This window comes from Triticum urartu, chromosome 6A (assembly GCF_056163025.1).
Source record: "Triticum urartu cultivar PI428250 chromosome 6A, HENAU_Tu73, whole genome shotgun sequence".
Classification (NCBI taxonomy): Eukaryota; Viridiplantae; Streptophyta; class Magnoliopsida; order Poales; family Poaceae; genus Triticum; species Triticum urartu.
Window position 1 is genome coordinate 384,571,515 of NC_141878.1, and position 21,647 is coordinate 384,593,161.

At 44.0% G+C, this 21,647-nt stretch overlaps 1 protein-coding gene across 3 annotated transcripts; it reads right to left on the reverse strand.

Moving 5' to 3' along the window:
- Positions 1-4,886: 4,886 nt before the first annotated feature.
- On the reverse strand, positions 4,887-10,731 carry LOC125513733 (Got1/Sft2-like vescicle transport protein family). 3 transcript variants are annotated; one of them, XM_048678913.2, is made up of 8 exons: positions 10,467-10,690; positions 9,236-9,326; positions 8,225-8,317; positions 6,185-6,276; positions 6,005-6,085; positions 5,505-5,602; positions 5,356-5,431; positions 4,887-5,196 (listed from the first exon to the last, which is right to left on the reverse strand). In XM_048678913.2, exons 3-8 carry the CDS (start codon positions 8,250-8,252, stop codon positions 5,167-5,169), a joined length of 405 nt encoding a protein of 134 aa, XP_048534870.1. In that variant the 5' UTR covers positions 8,253-8,317; positions 9,236-9,326; positions 10,467-10,690; the 3' UTR covers positions 4,887-5,166. The 3 variants fall into 3 exon arrangements, with proteins under 3 accessions (XP_048534870.1, XP_048534869.1, XP_048534867.1); XM_048678912.2 differs by lacking the exon at positions 9,236-9,326 and having other exon boundaries at positions 10,471-10,731; XM_048678910.2 differs by lacking the exon at positions 9,236-9,326 and having other exon boundaries at positions 10,467-10,711.
- Positions 10,732-21,647: the final 10,916 nt, after the last annotated feature.

Genomic DNA, 21,647 nt, shown 5'->3' on the forward strand with positions numbered 1-21,647 from the left:
TCACCCTTTCCTCTTCAAGGGAAAAACAACGCAGTGCTCAAGAGGTAGCAGCGGGGCTGCTGCGGCGGTGGCTAGGCGGCGGGGACGAGCGGCGGCACGGAGCGGCTTGGCTGTGGGGCTGCGGCGCGGTGTGTGGAGGTCGAGAGGGGGGTGGCGGCTTTTAAAGGTCGGGGCAGCGGCGGCGGCCGACTTGGAGGAGGGGTCGGGCGGTGGTGGCGGGGCGCGCTCGGACTCCTCTGGAGTCCGGCGGCTGCGCGGCACGGGGAGGCGGTGGCGGCCTGCTGGGCCAAGGCCTGGCTCGGCTGGGCCGGCCCAGAAACTTTTTTTTAAAATAAATTTCGCCGCGGAAGAAAAATCCTAATAAAATAAAAGAAAAATTCTAAAAATACCATAAACAATTTTCACCGTCCAAACTAAATACTTAGGACAAGATGAACATTTTTCTGGACTAAAATGCAATTTTCAAAAATGCATGTTTTCTCTAATTCAAATAAAATACGAATAAAATATTAATTTGATTTTAAAATTTCTTCTCCAATATTTATCTTCTGTTGAAGAAGTCATTTTATCTTCTCTCATTTATTTTTGTTATTGGAAATTATTGGAGAGAAAAATATAAAAATCAAATTGATCCTCTTTTCAAATTTGAAAATAAATTCAAATAGGAAAATTTGTGAAACCTCCAACTCTCTCCTTGGGTACTTGAATTGCTTAAGATTTCTAGGATCACAGCCAAATGCAAATAAAAATATGATATGCATGATGATCTATGTATAATTTCCAAATTGAAAATTGGGATGTTACAATTATCTTATTCAATCTCACAAAAAATTAACTCGAAAGGAAAGTCATTCAAGGCGATTGTCTATAGTTGATAGTAAGCAAGTAACACCAAAATATGCAAATAAAATCACTATTGCTTATTCATGGATCAATGCTTTCAATGAATGTTCATCAACGCCTTTAGGTATAGAAAGAAGTGTCACGTGTATCATGAAAGCATAGTATGCTAAGTTTTCATAGCATGAAAGCATAGTATGCATAGTATCATAAATCGAATGGACTGTCGGTCAAGCAAATCAATCACATAACCTCCTATTTCAACCAATCAATAACTTATGCAATACTTGAGTGCTAGCCTTGATTTTGCACTTGATGGAAAAAGAGAGTGATGAATGGGGTTTACGAGAAGTAAAAAGGTGGAATAAATTCTCACACCAACCAGGCTGATCATTAGGCAATGCAGAGGCCTTATAATTGATGTTGGTGCGAGGAGTAGGGATTGTGATGGAACGGATGCACTAGAGCTATGAATGTATGAAAGCTCTCCAAATGAACTAAGGGTGTGCATCCAACTTGCTTGCTCCGGGGGACCTAGAGCATTCAAGCCAGATTCTATAATGTGAAAATTCCTAATTTGTATATGAACGTGAAGCATATGAAAACTCTCTATATGAAATGCAATGCTCCACTTGAAAGCACATATGTATGAAAAAGGGATAGTCATGTGCCCCCTCTCTTCTCTATCTATCTATATCTCTCCCTCCCTCCCTCCCTCTCTCTTCCTCTCTCTTTTAGTGGCCTCCATGGCTCTTTCTCTCTCTTTTATCTGTGGCCTCCATGGCTCTTGTTTTTATATCCCCACTAGTAGGGGAAATACTATAATGAAGACTAATACAATAATTGTACTCATAACTCAATGATAAACAAAAAACATCTAATGCATGATGACAACAAACATCTTTAATCATGTGATAAAAAATTAGCCCACCCCACTCTGCAGACATGTTCAATGCCTCACGGTCTCAAACTGGTCCATGCTAGTCTGGTGCTTACATGCGCGTTGCGCCCCAATCGCCTTGCTGGCTGATCATGGGCCAGAATGGATGCCCAGTGACTAGTTGCACATGGACACCAGTAAGGGCGCATCTAGTAGACTGCAGATTGCTCATCTAGGCCCATGTGGTGCAGTTTTCGCCTGTTTGGTTGTTTGGGTTGCACTGATTTTCAGCCCGCATAAACCTTAAAGTGGGCCCTAGCCAGGCTAAGGGGGAACGACCGAATCAACCATTTTTTCCAGAGCCACGCGTGCCTCTCACCTACACGTGTTCAGAAGTATACGATACGAGGGGACATCTCATAACTCCCTCACCTCTCTCCCTTCACCCTCACTCAGCATTCACACCACACTACCTCACTCTCTCACCATCTCTATAGTTTCTACAATGGTTGAGCATCAACCGTGTCGCCCCTCTCCACCCCCTCCGGTGGCAACCCAATCCAAGACATGTGGCTGGTCGGCGTCACCAGGCTGGGCATTGACATGCCCACGCCTATCAGAGCATCGTCCCCCATTTACACCAAGCTGCGGTATGCGACCACTGACCCACTGTCGGTGTTCATGCTGGTCGGTGCAGTCGCGAGCAGTTCATCCGTTCCAGCAGCGAAGGGTAGTACATCGGTTCTGGCGGCAGCTATGGGAGGCACATCAACCGTGCTCGGGGTGGGTATTTTAACTCCCGTGTGAGGATTTTCTCCCCTTCCTTTGAGCAAGCTGAGGCTGCCTTGGCTGGAACCTCGTCGGTGATGCCCGGTTCCTCCAATGTGCTCATGATGAGGAGCGAGGCAATGACGACTATGGCCTTAACATTGGTCGGGTCATCCGTGTCACACAGTCCCTTGTTCTTGCCAGGGTTTGGTCCGCGTCGGCAGGCCCCTCCGACAGTTGCTCCGGCATAGGCAGTAAGTTAATCTTGACCCCGATCTACACCCCTCCTTTGGCTCCGTTAGGGTTTTCCATTTGATAGGATTCGATTTGAATCGATTTCATCCAGGCTACATGTTGTGTTTTTGCTATGAGTATACATTGCTAGCCTAGTGCTTCATGGTGTGATCTTGTTATGCCTGCTTACAATCTGTTCTTGCTTACGTCCTTACATGCATACCATTATTAGGACCGTGCTTGCTATGAATAGAATGCTATCGGTTTGAATGGAATGCTAGGAACGAAATGATTGCTACATTTGCATGATTACTAGGACCATGCTTGTTATATGCGTAGGACAAATGTGCATGCATGATCAGATTAGGACAAATGGCCATTGCAATTGGGCATTCACATGATAAGGGAGTGCACTGATCATGACGATTGCAATTGGGCATTGGCGTGATGCACTAATCATGGCAATGACAAGTTCCTTAAATGATGCACTCACCCTAAATAGTGCATCATCGCAATTTCATTGGCCTTTGTTATGATCAAGGCCATCGTTGTCGACTGCAACAACATGTTAGTCACTCTGATCTTTTTAACTGACAAGGTTGTAAATATGGAGTAGGATAGCATGATCAAGAGATGCATCTTGTCGTTGGCATGGAGGACGTTGAGGACATTATCCTGGCGAACATGTGGCTTAAGGGGAGGATGTGTCTCGAGGATAACGGAGATTACAAAGCCTCTGGGGATTGGCTGCAGGCAAAGGCTTGTGCATAAGCTAGCAGGAAAGGAGCCACTAAGGTTCTACGTGTCGATCAACGACACTGAAGACATAGCCATGCTCGTCATCCCGAAGGCCTTCTAGCCGGTGATGAAGAGGTGGCTCGTCTCAGACTTCAATGCATCGTCAAGCTGTCAGTGAACAAGTGATGCGAGTTCTAGGTGTAGGTCTAGGAGCAGATCGTGCTACCGAGGGGTTTAGCCTACTTCTGCACGAAGCACAGGCTCGTCCCCGGCGACCTTCTCGTTTTCAAATTGTCAAACCTTGGCTTCCAAGTCAAGATCTACAACGTCGCTAACTCCATCCTTTGTCGGCACAGGTGTGCCAAGCACATCTATCAAGGCAACATGGCTCGCACGATCTAGTCCTCTTGTATGTCAATCCTTGTTAAACTGAATATTTGCTCAGGGAATAATACTATGATGTTGTGCAGGGGGCTCTTGTTTAAGTGATAATGTACAATGTTAATTGCGTGATAAAATGCATGAGTACTGCTAATTGTGCGCATGTTTGGTATGTGATATATGTTGCTGTGAAGTGTGGTGCAAAGTGGCTTGAAAGAGGCGAGCAGAACAAGAACTGCACACAACCAAACAGTTGTGATTTGCATCTGCTCACCGCTAAAACATAACAAACTATCAAACAATGTGCACAACATGGTTTCGCTTGTATTACATCAACATATCCTAGCTGAGCCACTGATGCATGATGCAGAGAAGCGAGCATTTCCCCAGGCCAAGCCTACACTTTCGACACAACCTAATAAAACCATACTCGCCTCATCACCATCACCATGAAGTTTGTTTGGATGGTTGTGTATTTGTGTACGGTTCAAGCGGTTTGCTATGATATTTCTATGTGGGTTCCTATTGCTATCAAAAGTAAAACTGAGAAGAATATTCTTCAAAAAAAAAAAAATAGGACCCTAGTAAGTGTCACATGTCAGATACGAGCACATGACAACTCCTAACATTTTCGAAGGCAAGTTTAGTTCCTGCATGACCGAAATTGCCATAAAAAAGGTCAGGGGCGAAGTGCCATGCACCTAACGGATGACATTTATATTTCAGAGAAAAATAACTGAGGACAATACTAGTACGAAGTTTCTAGTTCGTCGTAGGTTTAGTGTTCCATGATAGCCCCCATTGCCTAGCGCCAATTGCGCCCATCACATCAGAACCTTACGATCATACCAGCACAAGAGGACCTCGGCATGACAGGCAAATTCCACCAAAATCATGATTGAAACTTCAAAACAAAGAACGATGACAGCATAAACAACTTACCAATAAGAAAAATAAGGGAGGAGCTGGATCCATAAACACATACACAAGACCCAATAGTATGCTGTGCAGTTTGTCAGGTTGACGGCATAACGAGGGACGAAGGTCGGTGTCTCTCAAGTCCAAACAAAACCCATAATCCAGCCACATATTTGATGGCATTACTTTGTTGACGTATGAACTTAAAATATTAAACTATCATCTACTGAGTGTTGATTAAATAGAAGTCATCACAACCAAGGTTAGAAAGCCCATGTCATGCAGATGCAGTGTTAAAGAGCATAGTTACAAAAGATGAAGGCTACAAGAATTTTCTACTGACAATTTAACATTGGGCAATATACTATTTCCCCATGAATTATCATGAATTTCTGCCACCATAATTGTCAAGCACGCTTACGCCTCAGACCAAATAGCTGCAGAAATAAGATGAAAATTGAAGCATTGGTCATATCTACAATCTAGAGCGAATACAATGGAAGTGCTCCAAAGAAGTATGGGCAGAGGATATCGGCAACTGTGTCAGGAGGAGCAGCTAAGATTATACTGTCTACTATATGCAAGAGAAAATTTACCTGAAAGGGGCATTGCAGAATCCATCCAATGATTGGAATCTGATATAGGAAGGCTTGGATAGGAGCCCCGTAACCACTGCCAAACAAAAGCAAAGTCAGTATCAACCAAGAAATGAATATTAGAGAAATGGTTTGATGTAGGTGATGACCTGAAGAGGACAAAAGATCCATACAGTTCCAGGATTATACCAGCAACAGGCCATCTGACAAATAGAAGAAAGAGACCAAGGAAGAAAGGTACAGATCCCTGCAGAAAAAATAGCATGCCCTATTTAACACATGGAATTGGGAGAGACACCAATGTGGTCAGCATTCCACTGATAAATGAACAAGACAAATAAAGAGCACCACGATATTGCATTGAATGAACGAGACTAATAAAGAGCAACATGATATTGCATTGAAAGGACAAGACTAATAAAGAGCAAGATGATATTGTACTGTCGCCGAGAACATTCAAATTTTGCTCGATGAATATAGTTGTCTGAAAGAATGTGATCTGTTATGTACACATGCAAGAAAAGAAATCTAACTTCAGTAAGCAACGGATAAATAATAATATAATGTAGCATCACACTTTACCCGATTACAATTTTAAGTATGAAGAAGCAGAAGGATAGCGCCATGTATCTATCCAAATGTTGAGTACCTTAATGTTTGCCTTCTTTGTAAATAGCTGCCACATAGATTGCCAACCGAGAAGAAGGCCTACTCCAGTCAAGAAGAAAATCTTGAAGAAACAGGATAGAAAAGAATAAGGTGACACTATGATCTCATTTGATAAGGAGCAACGAAACTGAAGAAGGTTTGGTGTATTGTTGTATCATACATTACCCAGAGCCAACAAACCCCTGTCGAAGAAAAGGATAACACCTAGGAACGAGAACAGGATGCCAAAGCCCACCAGACCTATGCCAATTTCTACATTGAAATATGATCATTAATACTCAACTTACATGTGAAAAGAGGAAAATACATGAGATCAGAAAATAGGAACAGGTGCCACACTTATGTAACATGAACTTGATAATCATCGCATATACTATATAATGGCTCCTTTTTTTCAATGCAATTATATTTGCTGTTCTTAAAGCCCTTATGCAAGGTGTAACTTCAATCTGAGCTCGGGCTCACATAAAGCTAGCTAATTAGAACAATTCTCGTGCTCCAAATATTTATAAGACAACTAAGACATATAGATAACCGAGTATTATGTGCATTTGCTAGCATTATTGGTCCATCCTTTTAGGCACAGTTTGCGGTTGGTGAACTATATTGCACTCAAATTGTTTTACAGCTTGTTGCAATAAAACAGCCATAAAAGCAGTAATAGGTTGACTAACAAAATGTTAAATAGGCAAAACCTGGTTAGGCAAAAGGGATTACAATCCACCAACAATGCCAAATACCGTGTTGGTGCAGAACAACAATTGATCTCATTTTTTTATGAAACTTTTCAGATACATAGTTTATTCTAACATGTACATGTCAGAATTTGTTACAAACTTTTTGAAACTTCAAAACACACCGGCCAAACATTTCGAAATAACAAGAGCACATGTGCCCAGGAGAAGAAAATATGCATCATTTCTCCATAGTTTATTCTAACATGTACATTTCAGTTTGGTTCAAATTTTTAATAAATTCAACGTGAGAAACATTGAGACGTATCTGAGCCAAAGGGTGTGCTAGAAAAAAGAACTGACAATATTTTTATTTTATTAAACCCTTGCAGTCCATACACCCCCTCTTCCTCCCAAGTCATGTAACCACCTCTGAAACTGGCACTAAAAGTTCGCCACATTTGCCCACCAAAGCAAAACCACCAATAAAAAAATGACATACACAGTTAAGTGATTTGGCATTAAGGATAATGCAGGGGTTAATATGTAGTTCTCAGTTCTGGGGGTTTAATGGACTTACCCCAAAGATCAGGAATTATCTGGATAGTTTTCTAACAATAATGAAGTGGTCATATAACACTCAGTTTTGCCGTAAATAGGACAGAAAATTGTCAAAATACTATTGAAGACATCCAACAGTCAAGATGCCATTGCAAAGAGGGTAATTGCCAAACTACCTCGCAACGAGGTGGTAAGTGTCCTCTTGCAATTGCTAGCAACAATTTTATTCCAAAATGCACTACTAAACTCAAGGTGGAAATGTCAAGATGAGGTCAAAAGAACACCTCCAAGTTTTAAGATAATCCTGAAAAATCCTAGATGCACATTATAGCATGAAGAGTGAAGCTACAAATGCGTTCATGTGTACACTAAAAAAACAGGGTGGTTGGTCTAAAACATTAACTGTACATGTATGCAGCTTCCTTAAAACATCAATACACACATAAATTGGTGACTGTGGACCCAAAAATGTATAGCTATGAATTTTTCTAGAACATTCAAAATTTGGAAATATGCCCTTCGAATTTCGTAAGAGCAGTACGTATGAATGGTCATTTAACATTGGTATCCATTAGGTCTTCCAGAGTTGTAAAGACATACTATTACACACATTGGCAACAGTACTTTTACAATTTCCATTTCAATGATATTTCCTATTTTGAGAATTACACCTAAAAGGAAGGGAACACGGTAGATGTACCCGGTTTATTGAATGTCAAACTAAGAGCATGATTGGTTTGCTGCCAATATTTGGCTAGCCAAATGTTGGCAATACCAAGACTTATTGGCAACTTTATGTGAGATACGCAAGGCAACTCGGTAACCAACCAATTAGTGGCCAATATTTGGCACAATGCCAAACATGGCATGCCAATTTTTGGCACCAAACCAATTATGCCATAAATCAAGTAAGTGCTTTGGTCACTTGCAGTGAGTATTAGTCATAAATGAGAGCAGAACTTTACTTTTGATCTCACTGATCTCGTAGGCCATTGCACCAGAGCCTGAAGATATTAATACAGTTTCAGTTCACTAGTCCACCAAGGCACCAACTGAGCCTACAAAATTTCAAATACGCATACATCAAGAAGGGTCCAGATTTCAAACCTTCCAAAGAAATATAACCATTAATCAAAGAAAGGAAATTTGGTATGGTTTAACTCCAAAGTCACCACATTAGCAGAGCACCAAAATACCCATCTCGAAAAACCCAACTACAAATGCTCACTATAAAAAACGTTTCTTCAAACTCTTTTTACTCTTCCTTTTGAGCTAGGGATATTCCACTCGGAATAAGGGCGGTTTCACAAGGGCTGTGTGTGCCTTCCTGAGGAGATGTTGGACCACAAAAAGACAAAGAAGCTAAGGCCTTGTTCGGTTGCATTGGGTTTGAGGGGGATTAAATGAGATTGTGAGGGATTAAATCCCCTGTAAGTCAAATTCCTCCCCAATCCCCTTCAAACCTCTCCAATCCCTAAATGTGTTTATCAAATTCATCCAACCTTGCCAACAGTTAAGTCACCATGACAACAAACTTAACTGCACATTTTCCAAAAGTATTAAGGCAGAAAATTTTGGTGATATTTTTCTTAACTGGCACTTAAGCAGATCTATGGTGGTACTATTTCACAAAAAAAAGTCAAATACAAACAGAAAAGATATTATACAATAACTATATTATTTCTGAGTTAATGCTCCTAACAGGTACCAACAATCTATCACAACTTGTGATGGAGGGGAACAACAAAATAGGTCCATATCAGAAAGTGAGGATATACAATGAGCAATCCACACCTGCACATAGATCACTTAGTACCAACATTTATTTCTACATTTGGAAGAAATGCAGTGCTGGTTTGCAGGAAATTGAGGTGTTTAGAACAGTAGCACAGCGGCGCTGATGCCTAGAGTACCTGATGCATTAAATTTAAACAAATATGGAAATAACGCAAGTTCCATAGCCTAAGGATCCCTACCCCTTCAGACCCAAATTTATAATATTCCCAAACTTGTGAAGAAACAAGAGTGCGGCGTTTGTGTGCTCGAGCTCCATGGCGCCCTTCTTTTCTGAAAAAAAAATCAAAAATCGTATTTCAAAGTTTCAAAAATTCTGAAAAAAAAACTACACGTTCATATGGATGTATACTATATGTGTGCAAAATTTAATGAGAAAATACATTAACACGCGAGCTACACAATAAAGGGAAACTCATTGATTTTTTTATAGTGAACACACACACACTGTTCACTGTTTTCAAAATCACAACTCTGTCATTTTTGTGTAGCTCACTTGTCGCTTCTTAACGTATTTCATCATGAAAATTTACATAAATGCAGTATACATCCATATAACAATGTGGATATTTTTCAGAATTTCTTGAAACTTCAAAATACGTTTTTTGAATTTTTCAAAAAAAAAATCGGGTTCCATGGAGCCTGAGCACTAAAAGGCATTTCTGCAGAAACAATTGCTATATAAAAAAATACCATCTGCTACAGAAAACTATGGGAATCACACAAGACAAATAACTTGCAGTAACAAACTCCAAGAGGAGCAGAGTTTAACGACCAATCTTCACAGATATAAGATCAACTAAGTGTCAACTAATCTCCATGTCCAGGCTTCCGATGCAGTCACTAGCTTCTTGCAGGAGAGCGAGCTACCGGAGAGTGATTCTGCCACAGCAAATAGCTAGGCACTGGTCTGGCATATTACCACAGATCTATTTCTCTAGAACAGATATACAATCAAATCAGAAGAGCTACAGGCATTTTACTTGGAAAAGTTACACCTATATGCCAGGTCAGTAGACGCTGAGCCAGATGATTAAGTCACCACAAAAGTGGCAGATATTAGGTGCTGCGCCTCTGTCCATGGTTCCCCATTTCCAACCCACTGCCGCACAACACAGCGCGCGGCTGTGGGCTTGCCTGGGTGAGTACCGAGGAGCTCGCTTATACGGCGCCAAAACCGCGAAGGGAAGTGGCAGCTCGGATGGTTAGAAACTTCGATGGGGTGGAAACGGCGTTGCCGGCGCGTAACGAGACCGAGACACGTGGTGCGAGGGATTGTCCCCAACACGACCACTCGTAGCACGGGCAAGAAGAAGCACACCGCCCGCGGTGGCGGAAATCTCGGCGCGCATGGAGGGAATGGATCGGCTGCGGGGAGGAAGCAACTAGGGGACTGGGATTAGGGTTTATTACCTACCGATGAAGCACGGATCTCACACGGTGTCGCTGTGGTAGACTGGGATGGGGGTGGGGGTAGGAGATCGCGCGGCGTCCCGGCGTGCGACAGTTATGAGAGGGAACGGCGTCCCCGCGCGGTTGCCACCGGTCGCCGGCTCCGATGGTGACCGGAAGAATGTCCAGGGACGAAGAGAACTGAGAGGTAAAGCGTTTTGAAAAGAAAAAGGGAAAAGCTTTAGCTCAAGGGAGCAACTCCAACAGCTCCGGTAAAAATAGTTTTAGTTTTTTTCTAGGGGAAATCATGTCGCTTTATTTAACCAAAGTTGGGAATCTCGTCTGAAATTACATCTAAGATAAAGTCTGGTGGTGAGCCCACCCAAATCTCTTCTCCCTTACCCCTACTTTTGCTAGCTTATGAGCGGCTACATTCCAGGAACGATGAATCCATGACACCTTGGACTCCTCCATAGACCGCAACATCTCCTTTATCTCCTCCACCCAAGGCCCGACAGCAGACAGATTCTTCTGCGGGTCGTTGAGCATCCTGACCAGAGCCAGACAATCAAGCTCGACATGCACCCGCCTGAAGTTTAGATCATTCGCCATTCGAACAGCCTGTCTGCAGGCCAACACCTCAACTATCTCAGGATCGGCAATGTTTGGAAAGAAGTGGCACAGCCCTGCTCGGAACGCCGCTTGGTGATCGCGAATGACCGCCCCTCCTCCTCCTTTCTCCCCATACCTGGAGACCGCGCCGTCGGAATTGATCTTTACCCATCCAGCAGCCGGTGGTACCCAGCGCTGAACAGTCTTTGGCTCCGATTGTGACGCCCTCATCTCGTGAGATGCTCTCCACTCTGCGACCTGCACAGTAGTTGTTATTTCATGTGGCGGTGTGATCCTTCGCCCGTTCCTTGTCTCGTTGCGCGCCACCATAGGCTATAGGCCGCCTGAAGCATCACCTCCCTCTCGTCACCACTCGCCCGAGCAAACCAGTCAAGTAGCCAAGATGCTATGGCTCGCCGAGTCTCCGTATATTTCGGTGGTTCCTCCAAAACCAGCCCGACCTATGCTCTCAACATCTCCCAAAACATGACTGAATGTTGGCAGCCCCAAAATCTATGTATGATGGTCTCTTCTCGGGCGCACACAACACAAAAAACGCCCGGCTTGATCCAACGACAATGGAGTTCTGAACCCACAGCGAGCCCGTTGCGGATCATGCGCCACATGTGAATTTTAACCTTGCCCGGCACACACGTATCCCACAACGCCAAATATCCTTTATGCATAGCCACCGAGCTTGAGGACGCCGGCTGTCCGGTCCTCGCCCTGTTCAGAGACATTCGCAGATGGTATGCCGACCTAACTGTGAATACCCCATCACGCGTAAAGTTCCATGCCAGAAAATCATCAGCCTCCGGTCCCCCAATAGCGATTTGCTTCACGTCCCTCTCATCCTCCATAGTGAACATTTGATCCACCAGCTGCTCGTTCCAAGACATACCATCGGGGTTGAGTAAGTGTGCCGCCTTGGTTATGCCCTGCATGTAAACTTGGCCCAGAGGTTTAGTGCTCCCGCTCCTTGGTATCCACGAGTCGTGATGGATGTTAATATTGACACCTGAGCCAACTCTCCATATCAGGCCTTCCCTCAGTAAATCCCGACCATGCAAAATGCTCCTGAAGGTGAAAGAGCCCGAAGCAGGACAGGAAGCGGACAAGATTGAGTCATCTTTAAAATACCTCGCTTTAAGCACTCTAGCGCATAGAGAAGTTGGGACTTGAAGGATACGCCATGCTTGTTTCACCAACAACGCTTGGTTGAAAGCCTCGGGTTCACGAAACCCCATGCGCCATCCCTCTTACTCGCACACATCTTCTGCCAAGCGACCCAATGGACCCTTCTCTCACCATTCGTTGCACCCCACCAGAATTTGGACGAGATTGAAGTCAGGTTTCGGCACATCTTCTTCGATAGGTGAAAACAACTCATGGTGTAGGTCGGTTGTAACGCCCTCGATGCGACTATATCTCCCACATGTCGAAGCACGACTTAGAGGCATAACCGCATTGAAAGAAATGTCGCAAGTGAGGTAATCTTCGCAAACAACCCATGTAATACAATAAGGGAAAAGATACATAGTTGGCTTACACTCGCCATGTCACACAATGCATAAATATCATTACATTCATCCAATTACACTCAAGGTCCGACTACGGAACCAAAATGAAGATAAACCCCAAATGCAACATAGCCCCCAATCGCCCCAACTGGGCACCACTACTGATCATCTGGGAAAGACACGTAGTAACGACGAGAGTCTTCATCGAACTCCCACTTGAGCTCAAACGCATCACCTGGAGCGGTATCATCGGTCCCTGCATCTGGTTTTGGAAGTAATCTGTGAGTCACGGGGACTCGGCAATCTCACACCCTCGCGATCAAGACTATTTAAGCTTATAGGTAAGGTAAAGGTATGATGTGGAGCTGCAGCAAGCGACTAGCATATATGGTGGCTAACATCGCAAATGAGAGCGAGAAGAGAAGGCAATAGCACGGTCGAAACAACTATGATCAAGAAGTGATCCTAGAACAACCTACGTCAAGCATTACTCCAACACCGTGTTCACTTCCCGGACTCCGCCGAGAAGAGACCATCACGGTTACACACGCGGTTGATGCATTTTAATTAAGTTAAGTTTCAGGTTATCTACAACCGGACATTAACAAATTCCCATCTGCCCATAACCGCGGGCACAACTTTCAAAAGATCAAATCCCTGCAGGGGAGTCCCAACTTAGCCCATCACAAGCTCTCACGGTCAACGAAGGATATTCCTTCTCCCAAGACAATCCGATCAGACTCGGCATCCCGGTTACAAGACATCTCGATAATGGTAAAACAAGTTCAGCAACACCGCCTGAATGTGCCGACAAATCCCGATAGGAGCTGCACATATCTCGTTCTCAGGGCACACTCAGATGAACACTACGTACAACTAAAACCAACCCTCAAGTTACCCCGAGGTGGCGCTGCAAGTGGCTCTGTTTTGGACCAACACTCAGAGGAGCACTGGCCCGGGGGGTATAATAAAGATGACCCTTGGGCTTCGGAAACCCAAGGGAAAAAAAGGCTAGGTGGCAAATGGTAAAACCAATGTTGGGCATTGCTGGAGGAGTTTTATTCAAGGCGAACTGTCAAGGGGTTCCCATTATAACCCAACCGTGTAAGGAATGCAAAATCGGGGAACATAACACCGATATGATGGAAACTAGGGCGGCAAGAGTGGAACAAAACACCAGGCATAAGGCCGAGCCTTCCACCCTTTACCAAGTATATAGGTGCATTAAGATAAACAAGATAATATTATGATATCCCAACAATAAACATGTTCCAACAAGTAACGGTCTCCAAAATTCACCTGCAACTAGCAACGCTATAAGAGGGGCTGAGCAAAGCGGTAACATAGCCAAACAACGGTTTGCTAGGACAAGGTGGGTTAGAGGTTTGACATGGCAATATGGGAGGCATGATAAGCAAGTGGTAGGTATCGTAGCATAGGCATAGCAAAAGAGCGAGCATCTAGCAAGCAAAGATAGAAGTGATTTCGAGGGTATGGTCATCTTGCCTGCAAAGTTCTCAGAGTTGACTTGATCCTCGTAAGCGTGCTCAACTGGCTCCTCATTCATGTACTCATCTCTCGGCTCTACCCAAGCAAGAACAACAAACAAAAAAAGGAACACAATCAACCACGTGCAATGCTCAAGCAACATGATGCAAACATGGTATGATATGCGGGATGCGATATGTGATGCATAGGCATGATTTGGAAAGGAATGATTGAACCTGGCCTCAACTTGGAAAACCAAGAGTGCCACTGGAAAGGGGAGGTGATTTCGGTCAAAATCGATATAAATATCACCGGAATCGGATGCACGGTTTGGACATGGCAAGCAAAACAAATATGGCACTGGTCTGCGATAATCAGCACGAGACCATCTAAATGCATCAAGAACAATATGCTACATCACTCCAACATGACAACAAAATACATGGCAGGGATCCACTCATGATGCTTGGCAAAAGATGAACACGGAGCTACTGCTAATTCACTCAATAGCAGGTTCAAACAAGCATGGCAAAAGTGCAAATGATAACAGGTTACAGACTTAGTGAAAATAACAACAAGTCAGGAATTTAACATCAGGAAGCAATGTTTAGAGTACGAAAACTACATGCTACAGGAACATATCATGGCAAAACAAGGCATGGTATGAAGCTACTCAAAGCATACAACAAAAGTACCTTAGTGACCATGAGCCAAAAGGAATCAGAAAATACAATTGCAAGCATGTGAACATAGCAATTATCGTTAACAGATTCAGACTTAGTGAAAAACTGGAGCATGCAAAACAGATAACGAGTAGGCATGTTTACGAGCTCGATGCACTCACTAAGAGGCATTGCATGACAAACTAAGCATACACCCAGCAAATAGACATGGCATAGAAGCTAGACATGGCAAGAACAACATCATAACATGCACGGATCAACTACAACAAGCTTGGCAAAATTGCAAAACATGTTAACAATCTGCCAGGAACATTTTATAGCAAAAGTAGAGCTTGATTGACTCAAGCTAGGGTGCTCCATGAATGCAAACAAAGACATGTATGGATAGAGCACCACAATATCTACAAAACATCCTTACTGATCATGCTCAAAAGAGGCACGGATCACTAGGAAACAACATGAACATATGGCATAAAAATTACAGCAGGACCAAGACTTAGAATATTTCTAAGTCCCTGAAATCAGCAACATTAGGTAAGCTACTTTGCATGCTTTTGCTAGTCACCACAAAGATCACAAAAATACATGGCATACACCCCTGTAAAGATAACATGGCATACTTCAAAACACATGTAGAGCTCAGGATCATAGCATGCACACGTTAATCATGGCAAAAATGAGAAAAGTGCATTTGCTGAAACAGATCTGAAACTAACACCACATAGCCCACTTCCAACAGCATTCCGGGCATCAAGATGAGCTCAGATGAGAATGATGCAATGAGATGAAATGATGTACTCGTCGATACGAACATTTTGATATGCTACACGCACGAATCGGAGCCATGATGATGAAGTTATGATGCGATGAAAATGCCCAAAAATACTGGGGACTTAGTGGAAATATACCCTCTGAGAAGTCAACCCGGGACGGGACGGTGCGGGACGACGAGATCCGGGACGGAGGGAGGCGTTTGGATGGAGGGTGTGGTGGATCTGGTCCACCTTCTCCGGATCCGGCCGGCGAGGGACGAACTCCGTCGAGGTCGAAGATGAGGCGGCGCACGCCGGCGCGGCTGCCGAAGCATGTAGCGGCGAGAAGAGGCGGCAGGGAGGCTCGGTCGCCGAGGCGCGGTGGAGGAGGCACGCGGCGCGGCGGAAGCAAGATCGGGCGGTGAGCCTCGCCGGCGAGAGGTCTTGGCGGCGGAGTAACAGGGAGCTCGGGACCCGGCGACGTTGAGCCTGGGCGGCGGCGCACTCAGGCGCATGGGAGGCGAGGAGCGGAGACGCGGCTCGGATGGCTTGGGCCCGGAGGGCCAGATCCGGGTCCGTGGGCCTGGCGCGGTGGGAGGGGAGCTTGCGGGCCAGGTGGCGCGCCGTGAGTGGCTCGGGGCGGCGGCGCAGGTGACATGGCGTGCTCCGATTGGTGGAGGTGAGGTGGCGGCGGCGGTGGACATGTCCGGCGACGGAATGGACATGTCCGGCGGCGCGAGAGGAGCGGGGCTAGGGTTTGATCTGCGCGGAAAATTCGGAGGAGAGCACATATTTATAGGTAGAGGGAGCTAGGAGAGTCCAAATGAGGTGTGGTTTTCGGCCACGCGATCGTGATCGAACGACCGAGATGATGGAGGGGGTTTAGGTGGGTTTTGGGCCACTTTGGAGAGGGTGTTGGGCTGCAACCCACACGAGGCCTTTTCGGTCCCTCGGTTAACCGTTGGAGTATCAAACGAAGTCCAAATGGCACGAAACTTGGCAGGCGGTCTACCGGTAGTAAACCAAGGCCGCATGACAAGTCTCGGTCCAATCCGAAAACGTTTAACACACACACACACGAAAAGAGGTAGAAAGGGGCACCAGAGGACATAGGAGAGCCGGAATGCAAAACGGACAACGGGGAAAATGCTCGAATGGATGAGACGAACACGTATGCAAATGCAATGCACATGATGACATGATATGAGATGCATCACAAAGACGAAAACACACGAAGAAAAAAACCCGACAACGAGGAAATAGAATAACTTAGAGCCGGAAACGGCAAGAGTTGGAATACAAATAAGGTAGTTACATCCGGGGTGTTACAACACTCCACCACTACGAAAGGATCTCGTCCCGAGATCTAGAATGGCACCGGAGGGAAAACGGAAGAGAAAGAGAAGAGGTAAAACTAAGTTGCTTCTTTGACCAATGAGTGAAACCAAAGAACCTTGAGAGGTTGAACAACTTGGAGAAAGAATACAATGGAGATGAACGAAATTGAAAACACTCCGTTAGAAAAGAGGAACAAGGAAGAACAAATTCATATAGCACTCCGGTTGAAAAGAGATGCAAGACTTGGTAGGATGAAAAGGACTTGAGCAGAGGGCACAACACTCCAGTTAAATGGATAAACACGAAAAGAACACGATCCTGACAAAACAAGAAGATGGGTTGAAGAGAGCAACCTCACAATGCCTCCGGAAGAAAGAAATAGAAGATAGATAATTGAAAGAAAAGGATGGAGAAGAAAATGCCAACTTCTGCCACAATTGGGCTTGGATAACACTCTTCCAAGAAGGTTAGAACGGAGTTGTTGAAAAAAACAACAACGAAACAAATAAGTTTGTAGTGGGCTTATGGAAAACTTCTCGAAATAATGAGGTGAAATTCTGCCACCAATGGAAACAATAGATTGGATTGATATGAACAAGGAGACCAGAAAATATTTCACTGGGAGGATAGATGAAGAACTAGGATCATATATTATCACCATTAATAGCAACAATCCTTAGGGAAAGCTTTAGGTGAAATATAACCCCAGATAACTCCAATGACAAGATTGATGGATTTCAAATATTTCATTCTTGACAACTTTTGAATCATGAAACATGAAGGGAAATTGTCAAGAAAGACATAACACCATCTCAAAAGATAAGTTAGAAAGAATTGCACCTCGGAATGCAAGATGAAGAATACTTGAGCTCCTCTGAAAAGAATCTCGATGAAAACTTCAAGAAGAAATTACATCCTTTATGAACCATCATGCAGAGCCTCCATGAAGAACTCCGGTAATAAAGAATGATCAACCGAGAGGAAAAGAGAAGTTGAAAACGCAAGGTGAATCCTTGCAATGATTGGATGAAGCTTTGCGATGAGATAAAGTGGAAACTCGTAACACCGGAATAAAAGATAAGGCATCTCGAACCGAGAATGTGATATGATGGACCACTCCGGAATAAGGAATTGAATTTACTCAATGAAACAAAAATAAGAATTACATAATGCTTATCCTTCACCAATTAAATTGATGACAATCAATGGATTTGACATATTACTTATTCTCGTAGAAAGGGTTAAGATAGATATAGCGTCAATTTGAGAAAGGTCTTCAACGAACCACTGGTAGAATTTGAAAAAACGAAAGAATTGATATGATAACCCAGGAAGAGATCTTGAACGAACCACCGTAAGAATTGAAAACGAATGAAGTAAAGGGGTGAATCACCGGTAAGAATTAGCAAATGAACGGAGATACATGAGAGAGTTTAGATACGAGAGAACGAAGAGATCATGAACTGATTAGAGAATATACTTGAATGATGCACCGGTTAGTTTGGAGAATGATAACTGAAAGCTGAGAATTAATAAACCTGAATTGACGGACTCCGGATAATCAAACTGAGAAGACTCTTGAATTGCTCCGGATAGGTGAAAAGAATTCTCACAATCAAAACAATTATGAGAGGATGGCCTCGAACTAGAACCACGAATCTCTGAGAGAACGGATAAGATATGGAGGTAAAACTCTTCTTCGATCTTCAAATGTTGAGAATGACGACGAGAGACACCACCAAGAATTATTGAGGCACACTGGAATGAAGAATGGAAAGGTTGAGCCAACGATGAAAAGAATTTGAAAGATCTTGGATAAATACATATGACTGATGATGAATCATTCTTACGTCAAACTTTGAAAAGAATTTAGGATAGCTCCGGGAAAATAAGAAGAGTCAGGTAAGATCCTGGGAAAAGACCTGTGGGTTAGGGCCCACTAAAAAGATACACCGTTGAACGATTTAAAAGAGAGATTGCGCCGGTTGAATTAAAAGGCTTGAATTAGATAACATCCTCGAAAGAGTTTGAACGAATGCAGAGTGGAAACACGAATCTTCAAGATATCTTGAGCACTCTGGAATAATTGAATAGCGAGAAATGACTGAATATAAGGTGCACCGGTATGAGAAGGCTTTTGAAAACAAGGAAAAGATATGATCAACAAAGCTTGAATTGGTTCCACCCGGAGAAGAAAATGAGTGAAGAGTGACGAACTTGAAGCTCCGTTAGAATCTTCATGAGAATCCCCGGGTAAGAATATTGATTGAAAAGAATGGAGAGACTTCATATCAATAAAAGGATACTTGAATAAGAAATCTGAGTCCTTGAAGAAAAAGGGTGGGTGGGCGGGAAAAACAAAGGCAACTTGGAGATGGATGAAACAAAACACCGTTGAGAAGAAACTGATACTTGATCTTGCGGATGTTGAAATGATCGGATCCACTTGAAGAGAAACACACCGGTGAAAAGGATTGACATGACAATCTCAATTATCGAGAAGGATTAGTATTCGCATAGGAGTATGAGAACACCGCTTGGGGAAGGTATGGAATCAACATTTGACTTCGAAGCAACTCGAATACCACAGCTCAAAAACAAAACAAAGGATTGACTTGCATAATAAGCCGGAACAAACATATGATAGAGATTTCGTCCAAAGTTTTCGTGGTGGGGCCTACACGGGCTTGATCGTACAGCACCATCATGCACAAGGCAGTGCACATGACATACGAAGCGTCCCCAAGTCAGCATAGCCAAGGACTCTTTAAGACACAACGAGACCACTATAAAACCGACCGTGGATAGGCGGACCACTAGACATCGAACCCCAATTTCATATCATACATCTGTCGGAAAGATATCCTAAGAGCTACTTGAATTCCCACTTATAAACTCCCGAAACTTCCCGGTTATGCAATCAGGTGTTGGGGATACAGGGGAAGCATAATATCTCACCCAAAACTAGCAAATCCTACATCCAGCTGTATCCACCCTTCAACACATAACCAAGAAAACTTTGGAAATCATTTACCTCAACCTTCGAAAAGCATCCGTTATACAAGTTATGGCAATACTCCCAAACTCCCGCCCCAGCACTGGGTGGCGTCGAGGTTATCTCACCAACAACTGCATAAAAGAGATTTTCAATGTCGGCGAAACTCAGGTATTCCAGAATCTCAACGATAAAATTGTGATGGCAACACCTCGGAGCTCAACTCCCCGGGACACTGCCACAACCCCTAAATGTCAGGAGGCACCAAGAACAATGTTCTTGTCACAAAACCATCAGAACAATTCCAAGATACCCGCGTGATCCTAAAAAAAATTTAGTGAAATTTGAGAAGAGAAAGAGTCAAAACTCTACGTCAGGATGCCTCACCAGAGCGACGAAGGGACTGAGGAGTAAAAAGAAGTCCTACTCTCCGATATATATAATCCTAAATGACTCAAAACATTTTTCTAGACTCAACAACGCCAACGATTCGATCAAGCAGGGGGCTCCTAAGGTCGGGGAAGGCTCTGATTACCAACTTGTAATGCCCTCGATGCGGCTATATCTCCCACGTGTCGAAGCACGACTTAGAGGCATAACCGCATTAAAAGCAATGTCGCAAGTGAGGTAATCTTCGCAAACAACCCATGTAATACAATAAGGGAAAAGATACATAGTTGGCTTACACTCGCCACGTCACGCAATGCATAAATATCATTACATTCATCCAATTACACTCAAGGTCCGACTACGGAACCAAAATGAAGATAAACCCCAAATGCAACATAGCCCCCGATCGCCCAACTGGGCACCACTACTGATCATCTGGGAAAGATACTTAGTAACGACGAGAGTCTTCATCGAACTCCCACTTGAGCTCAAACGCATCACCTGGAGCGGTATCATCGGTCCCTGCATCTGGTTTTGGAAGTAATCTGTGAGTCACGGGGACTCGGCAATCTCACACCCTCGTGATCAAGACTATTTAAGCTTATAGGTAAGGTAAAGGTATGATGTGGAGCTGCAGCAAGCGACTAGCATATATGGTGGCTAACATCGCAAATGAGAGCGAGAAGAGAAGGCAACAGCATGGTCGAAACAACTATGATCAAGAAGTGATCCTAGAACAACCTACGTCAAGCATTACTCCAACACCGTGTTCACTTCCCGGACTCCGCCGAGAAGAGACCATCACGGTTACACACGCGGTTGATGCATTTTAATTAAGTTAAGTTTCAGGTTATCTACAACCGGACATTAACAAATTCCCATCTGCCCATAACCGCGGGCACAACTTTCAAAAGATCAAATCCCTGCAGGGGAGTCCCAACTTAGCCCATCACAAGCTCTCACGGTCAACGAAGGATATTCCTTCTCCCAAGACAATCCGATCAGACTCGGCATCCCGGTTACAGGACATCTCGATGATGGTAAAACAAGTCCAGCAACACCGCCCGAATGTGCCGACAAATCCCGATAGGAGCTGCACATATCTCGTTCTCAGGGCACACTCAGATGAACACTACGTACAACTAAAACCAACCCTCAAGTTACCCCGAGGTGGCGCTGCAAGTGGCTCTGTTTTGGACCAACACTCAGAGGAGCACTGGCCCGGGGGGTTTAATAAAGATGACCCTTGGGCTTCGGAAACCCAAGGGAAAAAGAGTCTAGGTGGCAAATGGTAAAACCAATGTTGGGCATTGCTGGAGGAGTTTTATTCAAGGCGAACTATCAAGGGGTTCCCATTATAACCCAACCGTGTAAGAAATGCAAAATCGGGGAACATAACACCGATATGACAGAAACTTGGGCGG

Excerpts from the sequence above, each read along its gene's own strand:
- LOC125513733 (XM_048678912.2), bottom strand. The coding sequence starts at position 8,252 with ATGGCCTACGAGATCAGTGAGATCAAAA. Across the intron at positions 6,277-8,224 it reads CGAGATCAGTGAGATCAAAA|AAATTGGCATAGGTCTGGTG; the intron begins GTAAAGTTCTGC and ends ATTTCAATGTAG. Across the intron at positions 6,086-6,184 it reads GTTTGTTGGCTCTGGGTAAT|ATTTTCTTCTTGACTGGAGT; the intron begins GTATGATACAAC and ends TGTTTCTTCAAG.